Source organism: Rhea pennata, chromosome Z, assembly GCF_028389875.1.
Source record: "Rhea pennata isolate bPtePen1 chromosome Z, bPtePen1.pri, whole genome shotgun sequence".
NCBI lineage: Eukaryota > Metazoa > Chordata > Aves > Rheiformes > Rheidae > Rhea > Rhea pennata.
Genome location: NC_084702.1, coordinates 71,554,285 through 71,572,507, shown reverse-complemented (window position 1 = coordinate 71,572,507; position 18,223 = coordinate 71,554,285). Strand labels below are relative to the sequence as shown.

The 18,223-nt window shown below is 55.1% G+C and overlaps 1 protein-coding gene across 9 annotated transcripts in view; it reads left to right on the top strand.

Annotated features, from left to right (window-relative positions):
* CNTFR (ciliary neurotrophic factor receptor) overlaps positions 1–18,223 on the top strand; it is a 215,388-nt gene that overhangs the window by 177,260 nt on the left and 19,905 nt on the right. For all 9 annotated transcript variants that reach the window (XM_062599511.1, XM_062599514.1, XM_062599513.1 and 6 more), the window contains 2 exons: positions 13,829–13,946; positions 15,138–15,304. In XM_062599511.1, coding sequence (XP_062455495.1) covers positions 13,829–13,946; positions 15,138–15,304 — 285 coding nt within the window. The remainder of the gene's footprint in view (positions 1–13,828; positions 13,947–15,137; positions 15,305–18,223) is intronic.

Sequence of the window (18,223 nt, the reverse complement as noted above, 5' to 3'; positions counted from 1 at the left end):
ATGAAACGGGAAGGGTGTGGGGGAGGCAGGGGGAGGCAGGGGGTGCCTTTGACAAACTCCAGAAGTCACGTCCAGTAATAAATCAAGCCGGGAGCCGTCCGCGGGAGCGGGACCCAGAACATCTGCTCGGGTTGAGGAGGGTTTCCCAGCCGCGGCCGAGTGCCGCGCTGTGGCCGGGAGCGAGGAGAAGGGGCCCTGGGCAGCTCAGCATCGCCGGGCTCAAACCCCGCTGCGCCGTCCTTCCCGGCTGGCACGTGCCTCCGTTCCCGCAGCTGTAGGTGGATTTTCTCCCGTTGGTTCGCTCTTTGCAGCAGTACCGACCCGGACCTCAGCTCCTCCTGCGCTGCGGTGCCGTTAGGCACCGTCGGCGCTTCCCGGCCGTGGGGCGCTGCTGTGGCTGGGGACAGCGGGAGTTAGTTTGTTAACGGGACTGCCAGTAAAATTGGAGACAAGTCTCCTGATAACCCCCCCAGGGCCAGCATCTCGTCCATTCTTTGAACGAGGCTTGGGAGGTTTTAAGGGCCGGGTATTACGGTTTGGCATCTGAATCCGGCTGCATTGGTGCGTGAAGGCGCTGCAGGTTATTGCTACAGACCAACCTTCTGTATGTCATCCGTTGCTGGGGTTTAGCACTTCAGGAGGGGTGACAGGTGTTTGTTTTGCAGATGTAGGCGTTCCCCTTCTCCTCTTCCTTTTCTTTCCCCTTTAGTGGAAAATGGATCCTATTAACCAGTGCAGATGACAACACATGCCAATGCATTTACAACCCGTTTGGCTTGCAGCAAGAGCTGCACTCAAGCTACAGACTTCCCCAAGACTCAAAGTAAAGCATTGGGATGGGGAGGAGAGACAAAGACCGTGTTCCTGCCCTCCGGGGCTTTCCCCAGTTCTTACTTTTCGGCATATATTAGTGCAGAAAGCTGGAGGCAGAGCCCCCGAAATGCATGCGCGTGCCATGACCTCACAGATTCATCTGCATTTCGTTGTGCCACACCGTGGACAAGCCGCTCTGACCTAACCCCTTGGGTGCTGCTCCTGGAACTGCTCTTGGCCAATGCCTGGGAACAGCTTTCTGGGTGCAGGAGCAGATCCCAGGCTGCACCTCCGGCACCTCTCTTGTGCAGGCAAACCTCAGATCCTCCGGTGTCTACTGGCTCCTCAGCTTCACCTCTGGCAGGTTCAACATCATACCACCCTTGGAAAGCTCAGAAATTTTGGCAGCATCACAATTCTCCACATACACCAAGCATGCTGCCTTCCTCTCCATGCTGCTCGTGGCATGTGCACCATAGGAAGGACCTGGTTCCATTGGCCCTAGCCCCAGCCCAAGCTGCTTTCTCTGCTCCAGCAGAGGATTGCAAGGTGCTCCAGTAAACCCAGGACTGCCCTGTCCTCCTGCTTAAAAGCTCTGTGTTTTCTCCGCCCAGCCTTGCAGCTCTCATATACAGCCAAGGCTTGCAGAGTTGTTCCCACTCCTTGCAAGAGAGCTGGGTGGCTCCAGCCATTAGGCAGACCTGCTGAGGCTGTGCAATGAGATTGCTCACTCAACTTAAGCTCCCCCAAATCTCTCAGACTCTTTCCAGCATGTTCATTTTTGTGCATGGCCTGGGCAGTACCAGGAATCTCGCCTTGAGGGCGAGGTGGGGGTCCCAGAGCAGAGGAGAGGCTGGAGCACCGGGCTACCACCACCACGTGCGCTGAGCCAGCTGCACGTGCTGTACCTGAGCAGCCGGTTTGCAGAGGGACCGTTCTCCTGCCTCGTACGATGGAGGAAAGAGGCGTTTGCAGGGCCACAAGCAGCAGCAGGCATGATGTCTGCTTGTTGCTGCAGTGGGGCTCGTGCGAGCCCCCGCGTGCCACCGCAGCATCCCCTCCGTTGCCGGCTGTGCGTGCCGGTCCCCGAGACAGGGCAAGGCAGCTGCCCTGGCCTGGACACGTGGGACTTGCTGCTCTCCCCCAGTTTTCTGTGCAGTGCTTCAGAGAGTGCGGCAAAACCCTTGCAGCTCCAGGAGACCCTGTGGCAGGACCTGATTACTGCAGGGCGTTAGAAAAGGAGAATCAAACCCCGCTCTTTGCTCTTGGTGTCCGTTTCCAATTTGCAGCGCTTCAGCTCAATGTGAATAACCCAGTGCCTGCTACTTTTTGGCGGGGAGGGCAGAGGAAACGATGGCTTAAGCCCAAAATGTTGAGACTACAAGAATGTTGAGAATGTGAGAAATAATTGCTTATTATTTGTTCTCCTTTGGAAGCAAGGTGGAGGATGCTTGAGCGGCCGCTTCTGTTTAAACAAAAATAATCGGGAGGCTGTTTGCTGCGAGGGCCGCTGGCGTGCCCCGGCTCCGCGGAGGACGCTGGCTCTTGCAGCTCCGCGTCGGGAGCCGATGGGAACGGGATGGCTGCGGAATGGGTCCGCGTTGTCATCGCTAGGGCAAGGCCAGCAATAACGCTGCCCTCGCCGCTGACTTGGTGTGGACGCGCTTGGGGAAACAGCACTGCACTTCGGAGTGTCTTGTTATTAGAAGGTCTTTGATAGATTACAGGGACTCCAGAGGAAGAGCAGCCAAACTGATTAAAGGATTAGAAGATAGTGTATGACCTGAAGGAGAGATTAAAGGAACTTAGCGTGGTGCTTGCTGTGGAGTATAGCTGGGGGAAGCGGGCAGGGAAGAAAATGAAAACAGCCTTGCAGAAACTTTACAGGTGACAATTAGGCTGGGAGAAAACAGTCATTGGGAGTAATGGAGCTGGTTAGTGCTCCGCACTTCACGTCGCAAGTTGTCAGCTCTTAAAAAAAAAAAGTTATTCATAAGAAGAACAAGCACAGCTGGATTCATAACAGGAAGGACAGAGTTTAAGCAAGGAAGAGGATTTGGGCAAGCAAGTCTTTCAGGATAAGAGCTAGCCTCAAAGTTTTGGGAGGAAACGATGGGAGATGCTCCTTCTGGAGCAGGTTGCCTCTGCAGCCAGTGTTCCCCTCGGAGAGACGCAAGAATTTTTGTTTTGCTCCTGTCTCCCAAAGCTGACAGAGCCAAAGGTGCTTTCTTGCATTGCTCCTGAGCCAGGCAGCTGTGTTTTCAGGTGGCCCCATGGTTTTCTCACCTAATGGGTGGAGCGGTGTCCAGATCTCATGGACTTGCAAAATGCCTGAGCCATATCACGCTCCATGGGGCTTCACTCCCAACTGTGCCACGTTGCAGCAGCAGCGCAAGGGATGCCAGGCCAGCTGTCCCAGAGGCTCCTCATATCAAGGTTGATAGGCACCAGCAAAATGGGGAAGAACCATGCTCTCTCCTGGCATTTCTCCTGCTGAAGGAAGCCCTTAGGGTGAGTTGCAGAGCCTTGGTGCTCCAAAGGCAGGCTCCTTCCTCCTTCCTGCCTCTGCCCTGTGATGCTGTCAGTGCAGGAGAGGATTGGGGCCTGGCTGGAGACCCTGCTGCTGTCAATGACATGTCAAAGTGGTGTTTTCTCAAAGCATGAAAGCTACAGATACTGGGAAGTTAAGGGCTGATGTGGAAACTTCATTTCCTGGGATGAATTAAGCATTCACCCAATGCATGTAATTACCGGGACACCTGATCAGCCTGCACACCACCACCAGCCAGAGCCCCCTCTGGCCCCAGGGTATCCTTTGCCTTCTCTCCATCACAGACCCACGCTGTGATTTTATTGAAGTATATTATGCGGAAGGGTATGTGGGAAGGGCACAGGTGGACTTGCTATAAGTGATGGTGAGGTAGGTGCTGCAAGGACAAGCAGTTTGGGGTGAGAAGAGCAGAGAAAGAAGCCATGTGAGGCTCATTTTTGGTTGTCTGCAAGCTCTCTACAGCCAGCTGCAGCATCTCTCAGGGGACCTCTGGCTCCAGCCCAGCCGTTTTCGTGCGGTGTCTGGAGTTAGTTTCCAAGCTGGCACAGCAAGGATGCATGTGCACCATGGGAATTCACTGATGACATGAAGTTGGGTGAAGCCACCAGTGCTGCAGGGACCAGGGTCCTCACATGTGATGGGACGTGTTGTCCCCAGGGCTGAGTAAAAGGAACAGGCTGCAACTTGGTTGTGCATGGAGGGTGATGTAGCAGGACTCTTCGTTGTGATCCAGGAGAGCCACGCTTGGCAACAGCAGAGGGAAAGTCCTGAGGATGTGAGCTGGTGGCCTGTGGACGCTGAGCTGAAGCAACAAAACCTGGATATGATCCAGATGGCCAAATATGGGGTCTGCTCTAGGATGAGCAAACAGCAGTCCAGCCTCCATTGCCTACTCAGACAGCCGGTGCATGGGTAGATACCTGCCCAAGGATGTACACATTCAGGTCCCATATCCCCACTGGATTTGAGGTGGAGCAGGCAGCGTGGGTGGCCAGGGGGCTTTGGGGATGACAGCACAGCCTAAGTGTTTCCTCTAGAAAAGCATGACTACTGAAAGAGGAGAATATGGTTTTCAATAGTTATATGAGAGAAAAATATGAGGGAAGGAAAAGAGCTATGCCACTCGCAGCGCTGGTGCGAGGGAAAGGTGGATGGGATTATCTATGGTTACTAACTGCTCTTGTCAGCTCCTCCTCCTGCCCGGGGAAGAGAGGAGAAGTGCAAAGATTTTCCTTTCTCTCCTCCACAGAGCCCCAAACCTCTTACTTCTTCCTCTCTATTCGCTGCGGGGGTGAGAGACCTCTCTCCCATCAGGTACCCCCTGCCTAGCGCGGAGAGCAGCCTGGAAATGAGCCGTGCGGGAGAGGGGATATGTCCAGGTAGCAGCTGGGGGGGGCTGAGGAGAGGAGAGGCGTCTTTGGAGAGCAGCTGCTTACTGCAGGCAGCCCGCGCTCCCTCCGCTGGGAGAGATAGCTGGTAATATTCGTGGCTAGCCTCTTACTTGGTACATGACAAAGTGCTTGTAGCTTCCCTCCAGAGAGTCCTCCTGGATAAATATACAATTTCCAGGAGTCCTGGTGGGACGGCTTTGCCGAGGATACATCACTGCTGATGGCCTCGGCCGTGTCTGATTGCAGCCGGTGTTTCCCCTCTCTTGTCTGTCTGCAGAGGCAGAAAGGACAAATTGCTTTTTTGCTGCCTTTAAAGAAGGTGATGGAGGGGCCAGGGGCATTGCAGGGTGCAGCTCGTACAGGGGTTTTGTGCCTGGAGCTGTCGAGGGAAAAGAGGGTGAAGGGGATGTGCGCTCAGTGCTGTATGGAGCCCGTGGCTCCTGAAAGGCAGCGTGATGCCTGGCAGATGTCCCAGTGCTTCAAGGCCAGGGGAGCAGAGATCTGCCCAAGCAGATAGACAGAGGAGACCTTGCAAATCCCATCTCAAATTATAATATCCTCATAAATACCCCACCACCTCCTGCTCAGCCCACAGAGCCCCGAGGAGAGCAGGGAGAGCTGATGCACTCGCGCAGCCCCCGGGTGAGCTCTCCTTGCTCAGCGCACATGGTCAGTCCAGCCTAGCGTGGCTGGGAAATCGTGCCTTGCTGTCACCCCCTTAGCAAGAGGCCAGCGCTGACTCCAACTAGATTAGGGTGCAATGCAAGGAACCGTGTTCGTATGCCATGGGCAGCGTCATACCCTGGGATATGGACTGCTGCAAAAGAGACAGTGAAGGGGTGAGTCCGTACCCCTGCTGAGACCACAGCAGTTGCTTCCCATGGCCCAGCCAGGCTGAAGTAGGCGCTGCCCACGCGTGTGGTGGCTGGGCTGCTCCCAGTTTGGACATCCCTCTCTCCTGGTAGTAGCTCTCCCAGCCGATCTCTTGGTGGGAATTTTCAGGGCTCTGGACAGATTTGTTGTTTCCAAGGCTGCATGTTGCTCAGAGCTAGTGTGGTCTGAGACTGGGCATGGCAGAAACCAGATGCTTTGGAGCAGTTTTGGGCTGCTGATCCCCTAAACCCTTTATCAAGGGATACCTCTTCTTGTGAGGAGCTCGGAGCTGCCAGGACACGCTCTCCATCCCCGAGCAGCCCTTGGATGCACTGAGCAGGGACACGCTCTCCATCCCCGAGCAGCCCTTGGCCCCGTTTGCAGGCACCTCCCTCTAGGTGCTAAACAGCCCCTCTCCCAGGGCTGCTCCTCAGGTCTCCAGGAACTGGACAGAGGCCCAGCATGCTCATTCCCACAGGCTACCGAGCAGGTGGTAACGAGGTTTGGTCATTCCTGCCCCAGGCTACGTGCGAACCGGTGACCTGGCTCTGAAATGCTTTATGTTACATGCGAGTCTCATCGCAGAGGTGTTAGGGGAGGAAAACTGGCCTGGACGTGAACTCCGCAGGCTGGAGAGCAAATCCCAGTGCTGCAAAGGGCTTTTTGTGCCCTGGGCGCTTTCCTCGCTCCTGTGCCCTGCCGCTCTGGTCCACCGGGTCTGTCCCTCGCGAGTGTGCAGCGCCGTGCACCAAGGGCCGTGGCCGAGGCCTCGCAGTGCTACCGTTGTACACGAAACAGTAATCAGCTGCCGCAACAAGGACACGGAGTAGCTGAGCTGGCTTCCCTGCTGTTGTGCCGGCTCCAAGTCGAAACAGCTGCATTTGGTTTGGTTAAATGTTTTATTTACTCCCAATTATCGCAGATAACAGATTTGCTTTCCTTTGTTCAATATTTAATACTGTTTCGGAGCAAAGCTGCTCCTTGGTTTCCGATGGAGGAAGGGCTGGTTCGGAGCAGCCGTCTGCCTTCGTGGAGGCAGGGATGTTCCCCGTGCCGGCTGGCTCATGCCGTAGCCACTCACCTCTGACACGTTGCCCTTCGAGGTCCCTCCTTCCACCACCGGCATCGTCTGGTGGTGCTCTCCGGGGGTCCCTCCTCCTGCCTCGGGCTCAAGAGCCACCGGGTTTGACGAGCTCGGCCTCGGTCGGCACCAGGCAAAGCAAACTCCAGCAATCTCATCATCACGTGGACCTGCTGAGAGGTAGCATTTAGGGCCGGGAGTTTGCTCTGAGATTTGTGCTTAAAGCAGGGCTCTAAACTCTGAGCTATGTATGACTAATGCTGCGCGTCTCTCCTCCAAATTTACAGCACTGCCTCTCGACACACGTGCGGGATTTTCTGCAAGGGAAATGAGAAAATCCATAGCTTGGTTTATGAGCCCTAATCAGTTTAAAACAGGGCCTTTAAGAAATTTATCTTTTGCTGAGTCCACCCTTTTATTCAGCTCCTTCTGGAGAATAAATTCTGGCTCGTTGAGGCTGGGGAACTGATTCCTGGTTCGCAGCAGGGACAGTGGGGACTTCATTTACAGCTGCTGTGCCCCCCCACCCCAGGCTGGCTGTCCCACTAAGGGGCTTCTTCATGGTCCTTCTGCACCATCAGCATTACGTTCCTAGCTCCTACTCCAGCTGGAAGGCGATGCCTCATGTGAACCTGAGCAGAGGATCCCCACAGGGAGCATGGGCAAAGCTGCAGTGTCCCCGGCTCAACTCGGGAGCTCCAGGAGGAGAGCAGCTGGGAGCTTTTATGCAGGGACCGATGCTGCTGCACAGGGGCTGCAGGACTGAGCTGGGCACTGGCACCAGGAGGTCCACTGGGGATGAGCCCATCACTGCTGAAATTTGTGTCCTCCTGTGTTCTTGGGCTCTCAGATTCTCTCTCAGGTAACATTTGCCACATTAATTAAAAAAAAATGTTTGCAAAATCCTTCTTGAAAAAGCAGCAGTTATAAACACTGAAGCTCCTGGAGTGCAGCCCAAGCCCTTGCAGAAATGCTAACCAGCGTCACCTGCCCTCCCGTACCACCCCAGCCTTGTCTACTGGGCACAGGGGCTCTGCACCCTCACCGAGCCCTCGCCCTCCTGGCCGTACCCCTGCCTCGAGAACAGCATGGACAACAGGTAGCAAAGCAGAGACAAGAAAAATTGGAGCTTCACTTTCTTCTGTGTCTGCAGCTCTGCTTGGCTGCATCCTGACATCTGGGACTGCGTGAGGAACCGTTCTTGGCCATAGTCTTCCTGCTGCCAGCGTGGGAGCTTCTGGGCAGAAGGCACTATCGGATGGACAGATGCTCCCCTTATCTGCCAGGCAGTTGAAATATGATTTATTCATAGGGTTTTTGTTGTTGTTGTTGTTCCCTACCAGCCTGTTGTACACAGGCAATTTTAGAAAAGCTGCATTAGATAAATAACACACTGTGTTTGCAGCTGGTGTTAGGGTGGAGGACAGGGACAGCAGCAGGCTGTGCGTAAAGGAAGGGTCTGGGTAGATGTGTGCGGAGATGTGCTCGACGTGCAGCTTTTACGCAGAGCGGTGACACCTCCGTGCAGCTGTGTTACGCGCCCGAGCGTTCGGGGCTGGACTCCAGCCCGAGGTCGATCCCAGTCATGCCCTCCAGCATCTGCAACATCTTTCGGCTTCTTGGATGCATTTCCGCCCAACCGCACGTGCTCGCAGCCTTCAAATGTGCAAGAGAGCCCTGCAAAGCAGGGACCGCCTGGTCTCTGCAGCCGTGGAGGACGGCAGGTTGTCCGGGGCTGCAACCAAGAACGTCCCCACGGCAATGCTCCAAAATCAGTCACGGCGGGAGGACACGGGAGGCTTTACCAGCACCTTAGATACGGGCAGGACACGGGGCAGTGATCCTGCTCTGGAGGAGGCTGGAGCAAGGCGTGGGAGGGCAGCCTCAGGCAGCTTTGGGGTCGTCCCCTGCGCCGGGGTCCTGCGCACGTGCGGGGTGTACAGTGTCTGTAGCTCTGGAGCGAGTACCCGGCGCTGTCATGGGCTCTGGAGGTTTTATTGGCACGTGTTTGGGATGATGAGTTATGCAGGTCTTCCCGTGAGCGCACTGTAAAATCAGTATTCTTCGTCAGCCCGGGGCCGAACGTGCCCCGAGTGAAACAGAAGAAATACCTCCTACAGAAGTGTTTTAGAGGCCTCTTAAAACTTTTATAGGTACTATTTTTTGTATCCCTCCACCTGTGGAGCGAGGCATCTTTAGTACACTCAGCCCTCAGCAGGAGAGAAAAATTATAACTGATCCATTTCAGAAACCTCTAAAAATGACCTAAAATAACTTTTCTATATATAAAAATGCCACAATTTTAATGTCCATTATCTCATGACCTAGCAGGACTAGGAAAAGCTATTGTAGATCATTTTTACTGGTTTCTAAAATGGATTGGTTGCACTTTTTCCCTGCACGGTGGGACTCGGGGTGCAAAGACGATTGGGCTTTAGAGATGGGGAGAGAGAGCCAAAAACGTGCCTTTGTGCCAGTGCATCCAGGGCTGCTTTCTTCCTCCAGGGCTGTTAGTTGTGCTCTCCTCAGCCGAGCGGAGAGTGCCAGCATGGGTTAAGCAACAGCCAATTCCAACAAGCCAGAGAGACGGTGAATAAATGGATATAAAGCACAGGGTGGTGGGAAAGCCAACCCCACTCCTGCCAAAGGTCTTCCATGGGGCATGTAGAGGTGATGATGCTGGGACCAGATTTTGCTGCCTGCCTGTGCTCTGCAAGCGTTGCACGGCTTGTGAGTGACCCCGTTGCTGCAGGATGGCTCCGGTTCTGACATGACTTTTCCTCCCTTTGCACCTTTGCAAGGCTTTTGCAGCAGGGCTGGTTGGAGCACAAGCAGAGCAGGGAAGCAAGCTCAGCAGCAGCCACGGCCTGGGCACGAAACACCATGGGTTTGCAGAGAGGACGTCAGCAGAGCACGTGGAAGAAGTGGCTTCCTGCCATGCGGGAGGTTAATAGACGGATTAGAGAGGGCAGGTGCTGTTTGCAGCTGAAGGAGAGGAGCTCTGCCTTCATGGAGTTCAGCAGCTCCACGAGGCGACGGGGAAGTAAATATTTGCCAGGATTAGGGAGGCTGTGCACAGCTGGCATCCCCGGAGCAGTGTCCCGTGCATGCTGGGCGGCTGCAGGACAGCGGGTGGCTGTGGGCGCTCTGGCTCTCGTGGCCAGGCTGTCCCCAGTTTGCCAAGCTACATGTTTCTTAGGCTGTCCCTGGGGTCTGGGGGCTCAGAGCCAGCCGGTGGCATGAAGATGACTGGAGCTGCAGAGCAGCCAGATTGGATTCAGCAGTCACGGCGCAAACACAGAAAGCACCACTGCTGCTTCCCAGTACAGGAAACAGTGCTGGCTGCCGGAGGTCTCCAGCCCCATCATCCCAGTGTCCCAGTGTACCAGGTGGGAGAGGGATGCCCCAGCTCAGCCCCATCCCCTCCCGGCAGCTCCCAAGCCCACCCAAGGGAGACTGCACACACGGGGCCACTGCCCAAGGCCCCCCCACAGACCTCGGGGCAGAAAAAGCCGTTAATGCTCCCTTGATGGCTTCGTTTTCCATAGTTGCCTTCCTTGCTCTCTCCAACGGCCTGGCAGCTTGGCCCACCTCCAAAGACTGCATTATGGAGCACAAGATCGATCAGAGTCTGCTATTTTATTTTTTCTATTTAAAAGCCTTTGATGGGCAGGATGAGCCATGGCAGCAAGCCACCGAGGGCCTTCTCCCTCAGTGACAGCATCGCTCTGGGGAGATGGGGACCCCGCTGCCAGCTCAGAGAAGGTGGCCGTGGCCTCATGGCCTCAGGTCCCTCCTGGCACTGCAGTGGGGCCAGCTGGGCCAGCTTCCCTCCTGATGCTCAGGCACATCTGAGAATGGCCAAGCCCCAAAAGAAGCTGAATGTCTCATGAGAAACATCCAGGAACTTCTTAGCAAAGGAGACACCACTCAGTGCCGCTGCTCTGTTTGCACACGCAGACAAGTTTAGAGCCTGTTTCCCTGGGACCATCACCTGCCCAGCCAGGACACCCCTGCACAGGGTCCATCTGCTGCAAGGAGCTCTGGGCACCAGTGTGGACTGAAGTATCAGGGCGAGAAGAGGACATAGCCTTCCATTTCTGCAGCCTGAGGACCCCCTTATGGCTCAGGAGAGGCAAGGGAGGGTTTTTTCCTGGGCAACTCCTCTGGACGTGGCTGCTGTTTTCAGCACATGGAGACAGACTAAATTGGCTGCAGCTCCACCCCACCATCTCTTGAGCATTTTCTCCTGCTCTCTGTCCCCAGATACCCTCTCGCCAAGGCACGGGGCACTGCGTGGTGGCACAGGGGCAGGACAGCTGCAGTGGGAGGCTGCAAACACGGAGGTTAGGGGCTGTGTTTGGGGCCCCATCTCAGCTCGGTGGACCAGACCTTCAAGACATTTGACGTGAAAATGAGGGCATCCTTGAAGGCTCCTGCTCAGTGGGGATTGAGAGGTTCACCCTTTTCCCAGGGAAGCAAACGGGAGGTGCAAGCCGGACACCCACCCTCCTTGGGAGAGGACTTAGCTCGGATTGAGGAAGAGAGAGCTCTGAAACCTTGGCCGTCCCTAGCTAGGTCCTCAGCTCCTTCCTGGTGATCTGCAGGGCCACCGAGCGCCAGTGGCGGTGTGGTCTGCTGTGCAGAGCAGGGTCCCCCTGCTTCCCCATCCCTCCTCTTCCACCCCGGAGGGGGAGGAGAGGGGCTCGCCGCGGAGGCGGTGTGCGGGGCGGCGGGGTGCCGCGCGGTGCTGCCACGGACGGGAGAGGAGGGATGGCAGCGGGGCCGCGGCCCCCCACGGCATCCTCGGCAGCATTGCCCACCCCCCCCACACACACCCGATTTGCGGCCCCCGTCCCGTTGCCTCGGTGCCAGGCGGGCGAGCGGTGCTCTTAGCCCACACTGCCACCACGCGGCTGCTCTCACGTTCAGCCGCTGGCCCTAAATCCCCTGCGCCCCGTCACCCCTCCGAAACACCTCCCCGGGGCACCCCGACCCCCTCGGGCCCTCGCTCCCGCCCCGCGAAGGGCGAGGGATGAGGATGGGGCTGTCTCTGGCCTTGCGATTAGCCGCCCGGTTCTGCTGCGGAGGGTCTGCTTGAATCGTTTAACCAGCAGGCTCATTACGCGGGCTCTGGCCTTCGTCTGCCGGCTGAAGGCTGAAATAGCCATTAGGAGGAACACGCATCTCGTATCAGAGCAGGCTCGGCTCCCTCCCCGGCCCCCTTCCCCTCCCTGCTCAGCGCCTCTGCCGCGTTTTTGTCTCCCGTTGCGTGGTGTTCAGCCCAGCCCCCTCGAAGAACCGTGCCGGTGGCATGCAGGTAAGCCCCTGCCCGTGCCTCGGTTTCCCTGCGTGGATTGCAGCAGCTGGATCTCACGGCACCCCCAGATCCTTTTCTTAGCAAGGCCCGTGGTTATTTGCAGCCACAGGGATACTCCAGGGCGAGCCTTGCTCTGCAGCACCGAGCAGGGATCCGGGCTGCTCTGCGCCCCAGGAGGCTTGGAAAGGGCAAAGGGGAGTCCACACTCAGGGCAATCCGCCTGGCTTGTACTGCCCCAGCTGCCCTCCAGAGGCAGAGAGTGATCAGGGTGCGATCTGCTGTCAGGGCTCTGCTCTGCCACGGCTGAGCAAAGAAAAGCCGTCTCCAAGCATGTTACGCCAGCGAGGCCTGGGCTGCATACACACGGGCCGGCGAGAGAGCCGTCAGGAGACAGGCTGCTCTGCAGGCTTGTGCTCTGCGCTGATGATTTGCACAGATGTGGCTGCAGAGCCCTGGAGATGTCATATTTTACACCTATGCCTTGAGGCTTTGGCGTGCTCCTGGTGCTGCTGGCTCACCAGTGTGGCAGCCAGGGAAGGAGGAGCAAGCCCTTAGCTGACTTGCTGCACCCTTTACTTTCTCTGGCACAGCAGGCAGAAGAGGCATTAAGTAGGTGTGCAGAACTTGGGGCCGTGCACTGTGACCACCTGCATACCGCACCCCCGTGGATTTCCCCACACCGGAATCCACACAGGCTGCCCCATAGCAGCATGGTGATCTGTGGGTGCACACAGCTCTGGGACTTGCGACTTGCCCTCACACCCTCTGTAGGAAGGAGCTTGGCGGTGGCTCCCCTGTGTTCCTAGTCCCTGCATCCCATGTCCAGGTGGTAAGAAGAGCTGACTTCGATCTCAGTCCAGATACTGTTCTATGAACCTACAGAGGCAAAAGTTTGTCAGCTAAAGGGTATCAAGTTTCATCCTCCTGCATGCACCAGCCCACAGTATCTCACAGAGACATCCCACAGCTCTACAAGGATCACAGGGTGTGTTTATGTCTGGGAATGCTGAGTGCAGCATGGGCACTTGGTTGGGTTTAAAAGCCTCTTCTTCATCTGATCCCTAGGACTGTCTGACAAGACCATGGGCAGGCTGCCCCTGCTGCATGCTCTTGTCCCATCTCTGGTTGTGTCTGTGTCTCCTGGGTGGCAGGGCCCTGTCTTCAGCCTTGGCATGGGGATATGATGCTCTCTCTGCCTTACTGCTGCAAGCATTATCACCAGCAAGTCCTCCTGCAGAGCTGAATTTCCTCTGATGGTTTCAGGCGGTTCCTCCCAGCCTTGCTCTATGTGCTCCTCCTCCATCCTTTTAAGGACCTTTAGTCCTTTTGAGGATAGTCCCACAGTAAGAAGTTTTTCACTCCCCAGAAACATGACTGAGAAAGCTGTGAGCACTTTGGCTTAACAGGATCAAGAGAATAGATTGTGTTTGCAGTTTGAGCTGGGTTAAATGGCATGTGGCAATGCCTGCTTTACTGGGAATAAGCTTTCTCTTGAGTCCTGCTGGTACATATGAGGTATGGTACCTGGACTGTGGCATCTCTCTGCTTGCATTTCCATGCCAGGATGCCAGCAGTGAAGGCGCAAGAGTGGCCAGCCCCAAGGACCCCTCTCACCCCGTTGCCCATCTCTGCAGCCGGATGCTTCCATCAGTCGATCAAACACAGCCTGAGCTCCCCTTGCGAGTCGCATCACCCCAGCTTCCAGCTGTCGGGGTGGAGGGACAGCCCATTGTTTAGGAGCTGGTGATCAGCCCAGCCTCAATGAGGTCAGTAATTCTTCTTTCTCTGTTTCCTGGCAGCCCCCCCGAAGGAGCCAGTGCTGATGTGCCGGTCCAACAACTACCCAAAGGGTTTCTACTGCAGCTGGCACTTGCCCACTCCCACCTACATCCCCAACTCCTTCAACATCTCCGTCATGTAAGTGCCTTGATAGGGAAGGGCCAGACTACATGCAGGGAGAGCGTTTGCCCTCCGTAGGCTGGAGCAGGTCCCAAGTGGTGCTGTGAAGTCCTAGGGCACTGAGTCTAATCCAAAATCAGTGTATGGGGCCACTGTCCCAAAAATGAGCCCGGGGAAGGATGTTTCAGAGACATCCAAACTGGCTGTTTGGCCCTGGGACTTTGTCCCAAGAAAGTTCGTATTTCTCAGAGCAAACTGTCAAAGTCCCAGACTCCCAAGTCCACTTTCCATGCCCATGAGGTCCATCGTGACTGCATTGCCTGACTGTGGTGGAGATTGCGCCTGCTCTTCTGCACATTTGGTACAGCCATGCTCCCTTCTGCTGTATGCCAACTGCAGCCAGGCAGCAGCGATGCTCCTTCTCCAATATTGGCCATGTTATGGTGTTGCCTCTTTGCCATAACTCATGTGGAAGGAGCCAGGTCATTCCTTCTCAAAGAACTGGCCTCACCATCACAGCAATGCTCACGGGGAAAAAGGAGGTGGGAAGGGGGTGCAGAGTCCTCAGTCTTAAAGGCCCTGGTTCTGGCACAACCTCTGTGTAGGATAGTGTTGTGTGTTAGCTTTAGGGACTGGTTGTTCCAGCAGAAAGTAGGCCCCTGTTCCTAGCACATCAGAGACAAAGCCAACACATATCCCTGGCATGGTCTTATCCTTGTGATGGGGTGGGTGGAAGAGCAGCAGGAGACATTGCTTGGGACCAGCAGGAAGGTGTTCTCCCTAGTCTCTGTGTAGGCTTCCAGGACTAACAGGAATAACATCCCCATACAAGTGGCACACACAAGCCTGGGAAATTCTCCTTCAGGAGGAAAGTACTCCTTTAGCCGTGGTGCTGGTGTGGCACCTGGTGACCTCGGACAGAGGGAGACACAACACTGCTAATAGAGACAGCAGGTGGAGAACAGAGTCCTAATAAAATTGAGAGGGAGCCAGGTGGGCTCAGGACTGTGGAGAGCTATGCTCAGCCAGTCTCAGGTTTCTGCTCAGCTGAAGGAGTGTGTCCAAGCCTTCAGAGCAGAAGTTTGCTCAGCATGGCCAGTGTCCTGAGTTGCTACCAGGGCCATTTCTTGTGCCCCTTCTCCCCTTCTGTGTAGGGAGCTGCGTCCCTACCACTGAGCAGTAACAGCTCTTCTCATCCCTGCTTTGCAGACATGGCACAAGAGAGATGGTCTGCGAGAAGGACGTCTTTCCCAGAAACAGGTGTCACATCAGATACCTCCAGCTCTTCTCGACAGTGAAGTACAAGGTGACTTTGACAGTCACGAATGCTCTGGGCAAAAACTCCACCTCTCTCACCTTTGACGAGTTCGCCATAGGTAACTTCCACAGCAGGAACTGGCCTCTCTGAGCCAGTGTTGGGGTTGACTTGTTCTGCACACAGCATCACCTGCCAGAGAAATGGGCCAGGAAAAGGGGCAGGCTCTCCAGATATACCCTCTACCTCTTTGTGAATGAGGTGGAGCCAGGGTTCAAGCATCCCCCGACTCCTGGTCCTACTATAACTTCCCAAGCGTAGAGGGGACTGTGGCATTTGGGCTTTGCTGAAAGAAGGGTGCTCCTATCAAATGGCACTGGCGCACCTATGTGTGCTTGGTTTGGGAGCCACAGACTCTTTCCCACCTGGGGAGCAGATGAAGGCACCTGAGTGCCTCAGGGGAGCAAGGTAGGACATGTGTAGGCAGACCCTGTGCTAATGCTGTGTGTGGCCTGGCACCCTGTCTGGTCCTGTCTAATGGTTTAGGGCTTATGTGACTGCTGAGCTCCTTCTTGCTTGGGGATTGGGGAAGTGGCTGCAAAGTGTCTGGAGAGAGGGCTGTGAAACTGTAGTTCTCCAAATGGCATTTTCCTTTTTTATCCCTCATAGTGTTCATAAGAGAGAGGTTTGGTGTTTGTGCTGAAGCAAAATGATGAGAATTAGAAGAGAAATTAAAATAGCTCATCCCTAGGTAGGATGAACCCTCCCAAAATCCTGCTCCAGCAGCACTTACCTGACCTGCTCCTAAAAGCCCTCTTCAACCCTTTCACATCACCATGCTCCCCGAGTCAGGGAGCAGATGTCCTGGCATGTGTGACGTGCCCAGCTGCTCACACCGAGAGGAGCCCCCCAGCAAGCTGGCCGCTCAGATCTCCTCCCATGTGATTAGAGAGGATCCTGCCTCCTCCTCCAGGCAGGATCTTGCCATATGGTTACAAACTTTCTGCCCCCATCACTGTGGCTTGTGCAGACCTGTCTTGACTTTCATCTCAGTGCAGTAGCCCCGGGTGTAAGTGCTCACGGCCATGGAGGGCAGTGGTAACAAACTCGATGCGATAACAGATAGCTCCGAAGACGCAGCCTCGCTTTGCTGTTGTGCCGTATCTCCGAGGCCTTCGCAAGCGCCCCGGGAAAGGCTGCAGCAGTGCTAGCCAAGGCTCTCTTTGGCTCGGTTTCAGGCTAGCAGAGCTCAGCTCTGTTGCTGATGCCTCTCTGACTGTGACAGATAGTCCTGGACCAAGGAATTCAAAAGAAAAGCATGGCAAAGTAGGGAGCTGGGCACAGGGTTTTGTCACTGGTCAAAGCCAGATTAAAGTTGGTCAGAAGAGGGTGCTGCAGCTGGCTGCTTTACCAGGGCCAGCCTGTGCATTCTCAAAAAAACAAGAAAATGAAAGAGAGCAGAGTTTAGGAACAAGTGGAAAAACAGTTTGTTGGTTACATGTGGCAATTACTGGACCGCAAAAGCAAACAAACATAGCCTAGAAATTCAGCCAGAGTTCAGTCAATGCCTTAAATGAGGTGCATGGGCCAGTCCTTAGCAGATGAAAGCATCAAAGTGCAGGAAAGGGAGCTCCACTGGTGTTTTGTCTGGCTCCAAAAGCAGGTTTTCCCTTTCTACCCCAAATTCTGGAAACTGTAACAGCGCTGAACAGCGCGTGGGGGTTATTTTGGAGCAGGAACTGTCCTTTCGTGTTCCCACAGTTGTAGCCCGTATTCAAAGCTTGTATTCTTCAGTGTCTTGTGAATGTTGATAGCAAGGGAAGGAGCTTACTATGGAAGTAGAGGAGTCTCAATCACTTGAATAAATTTAAATGGAAATTGCAGTCTTTGAGGAAGGTACACTCCTTAAATGAAGCTAACCTCCAGCCTGCAGGGCCCGGGGCAGCAATTAAACCCTGCATTTTCCAAGTTCCTTACATTCCCTCCTCCAGAAATTCAGGACATTGTCCTGCAACATCTACATCCCACCCATGCCCTGCCTGACACATCTGGTGCCATTCCTGAGCAAAACAACCGGCACCTCCTCAGAAGGAATCTGCCCATCCTCCACCCAACCCACAAGGGAAACCCACCCAGAAAGCACCACCCCGCAACCCATCAGAAGCACAATGAATCCTGGCACCAGCACAAGCCAGATCCAGCCCCAGAGGCTGAACTCAGCTCAAGTCAGAGGCGCAGGTTAACTGTTGTCCTAGGCCAGCATGGGTGCAATAGCACAGCCTCTTCTGAGGAGCCAGGAGGGATGCAGGGAGCCCAGATGTGTCATGGCAGTTATGGCGGAAGATGATGCCTACCTCCCCAGATCCTTATCCCCTCAGCAGCACACGGAAGCATGCCAGGGCTGACAAGCCCAGTGCTGGGAAAGCGTGACTGTGGCTAGTGAGGAGCGAGCAAGGAAGGAGGGCAACTCAGGACATGACTGCTCCTCAGCCCCATTGCATGCTCCCCAGATAGATGCTGCTCCTCTGCAGGAGACAGAGCCTTTGTGTGGCAGGTGGGAGTCCATAAACTCTGCCAAGCCCTGGAGTACCATCATCCAGCACTGCTGCTCTCTAAGCATCCTTGGTGTACCTCATAAGGACAAATAGAGTACATGTGTCTTCAAAACCCAGAAGGCTCTGCCCAAAAGGGAAGAGAGCTGCCAACACTTGTCAGATGCTAGCTGTGTAGCTCTAGTGCGTCTGAAGACCGTGGTGATGAGCCGGCACCAAGGTGCTAGGAGAAAGGCTGTGTCCTACACCCTGGAGCCAGTCAGCTTCAACAAACGCTTCAATATCTTACAGCCTTAACATCTCCAAAATCTACACAGCTATGAAATTCTCCATTCCTTGGCATTTTTACAGCTCTCTGTGAAAGCAGCACAAAGGCAGTGGTCATTAAGTGTTTAAGTAGGCAGTCAACAGGCTTAGCAGAGTCATTATGAGATGAACTCAGCTGCCGCGAATCACCAGCAATGTACCATGAAACCCTAAAAGCAACG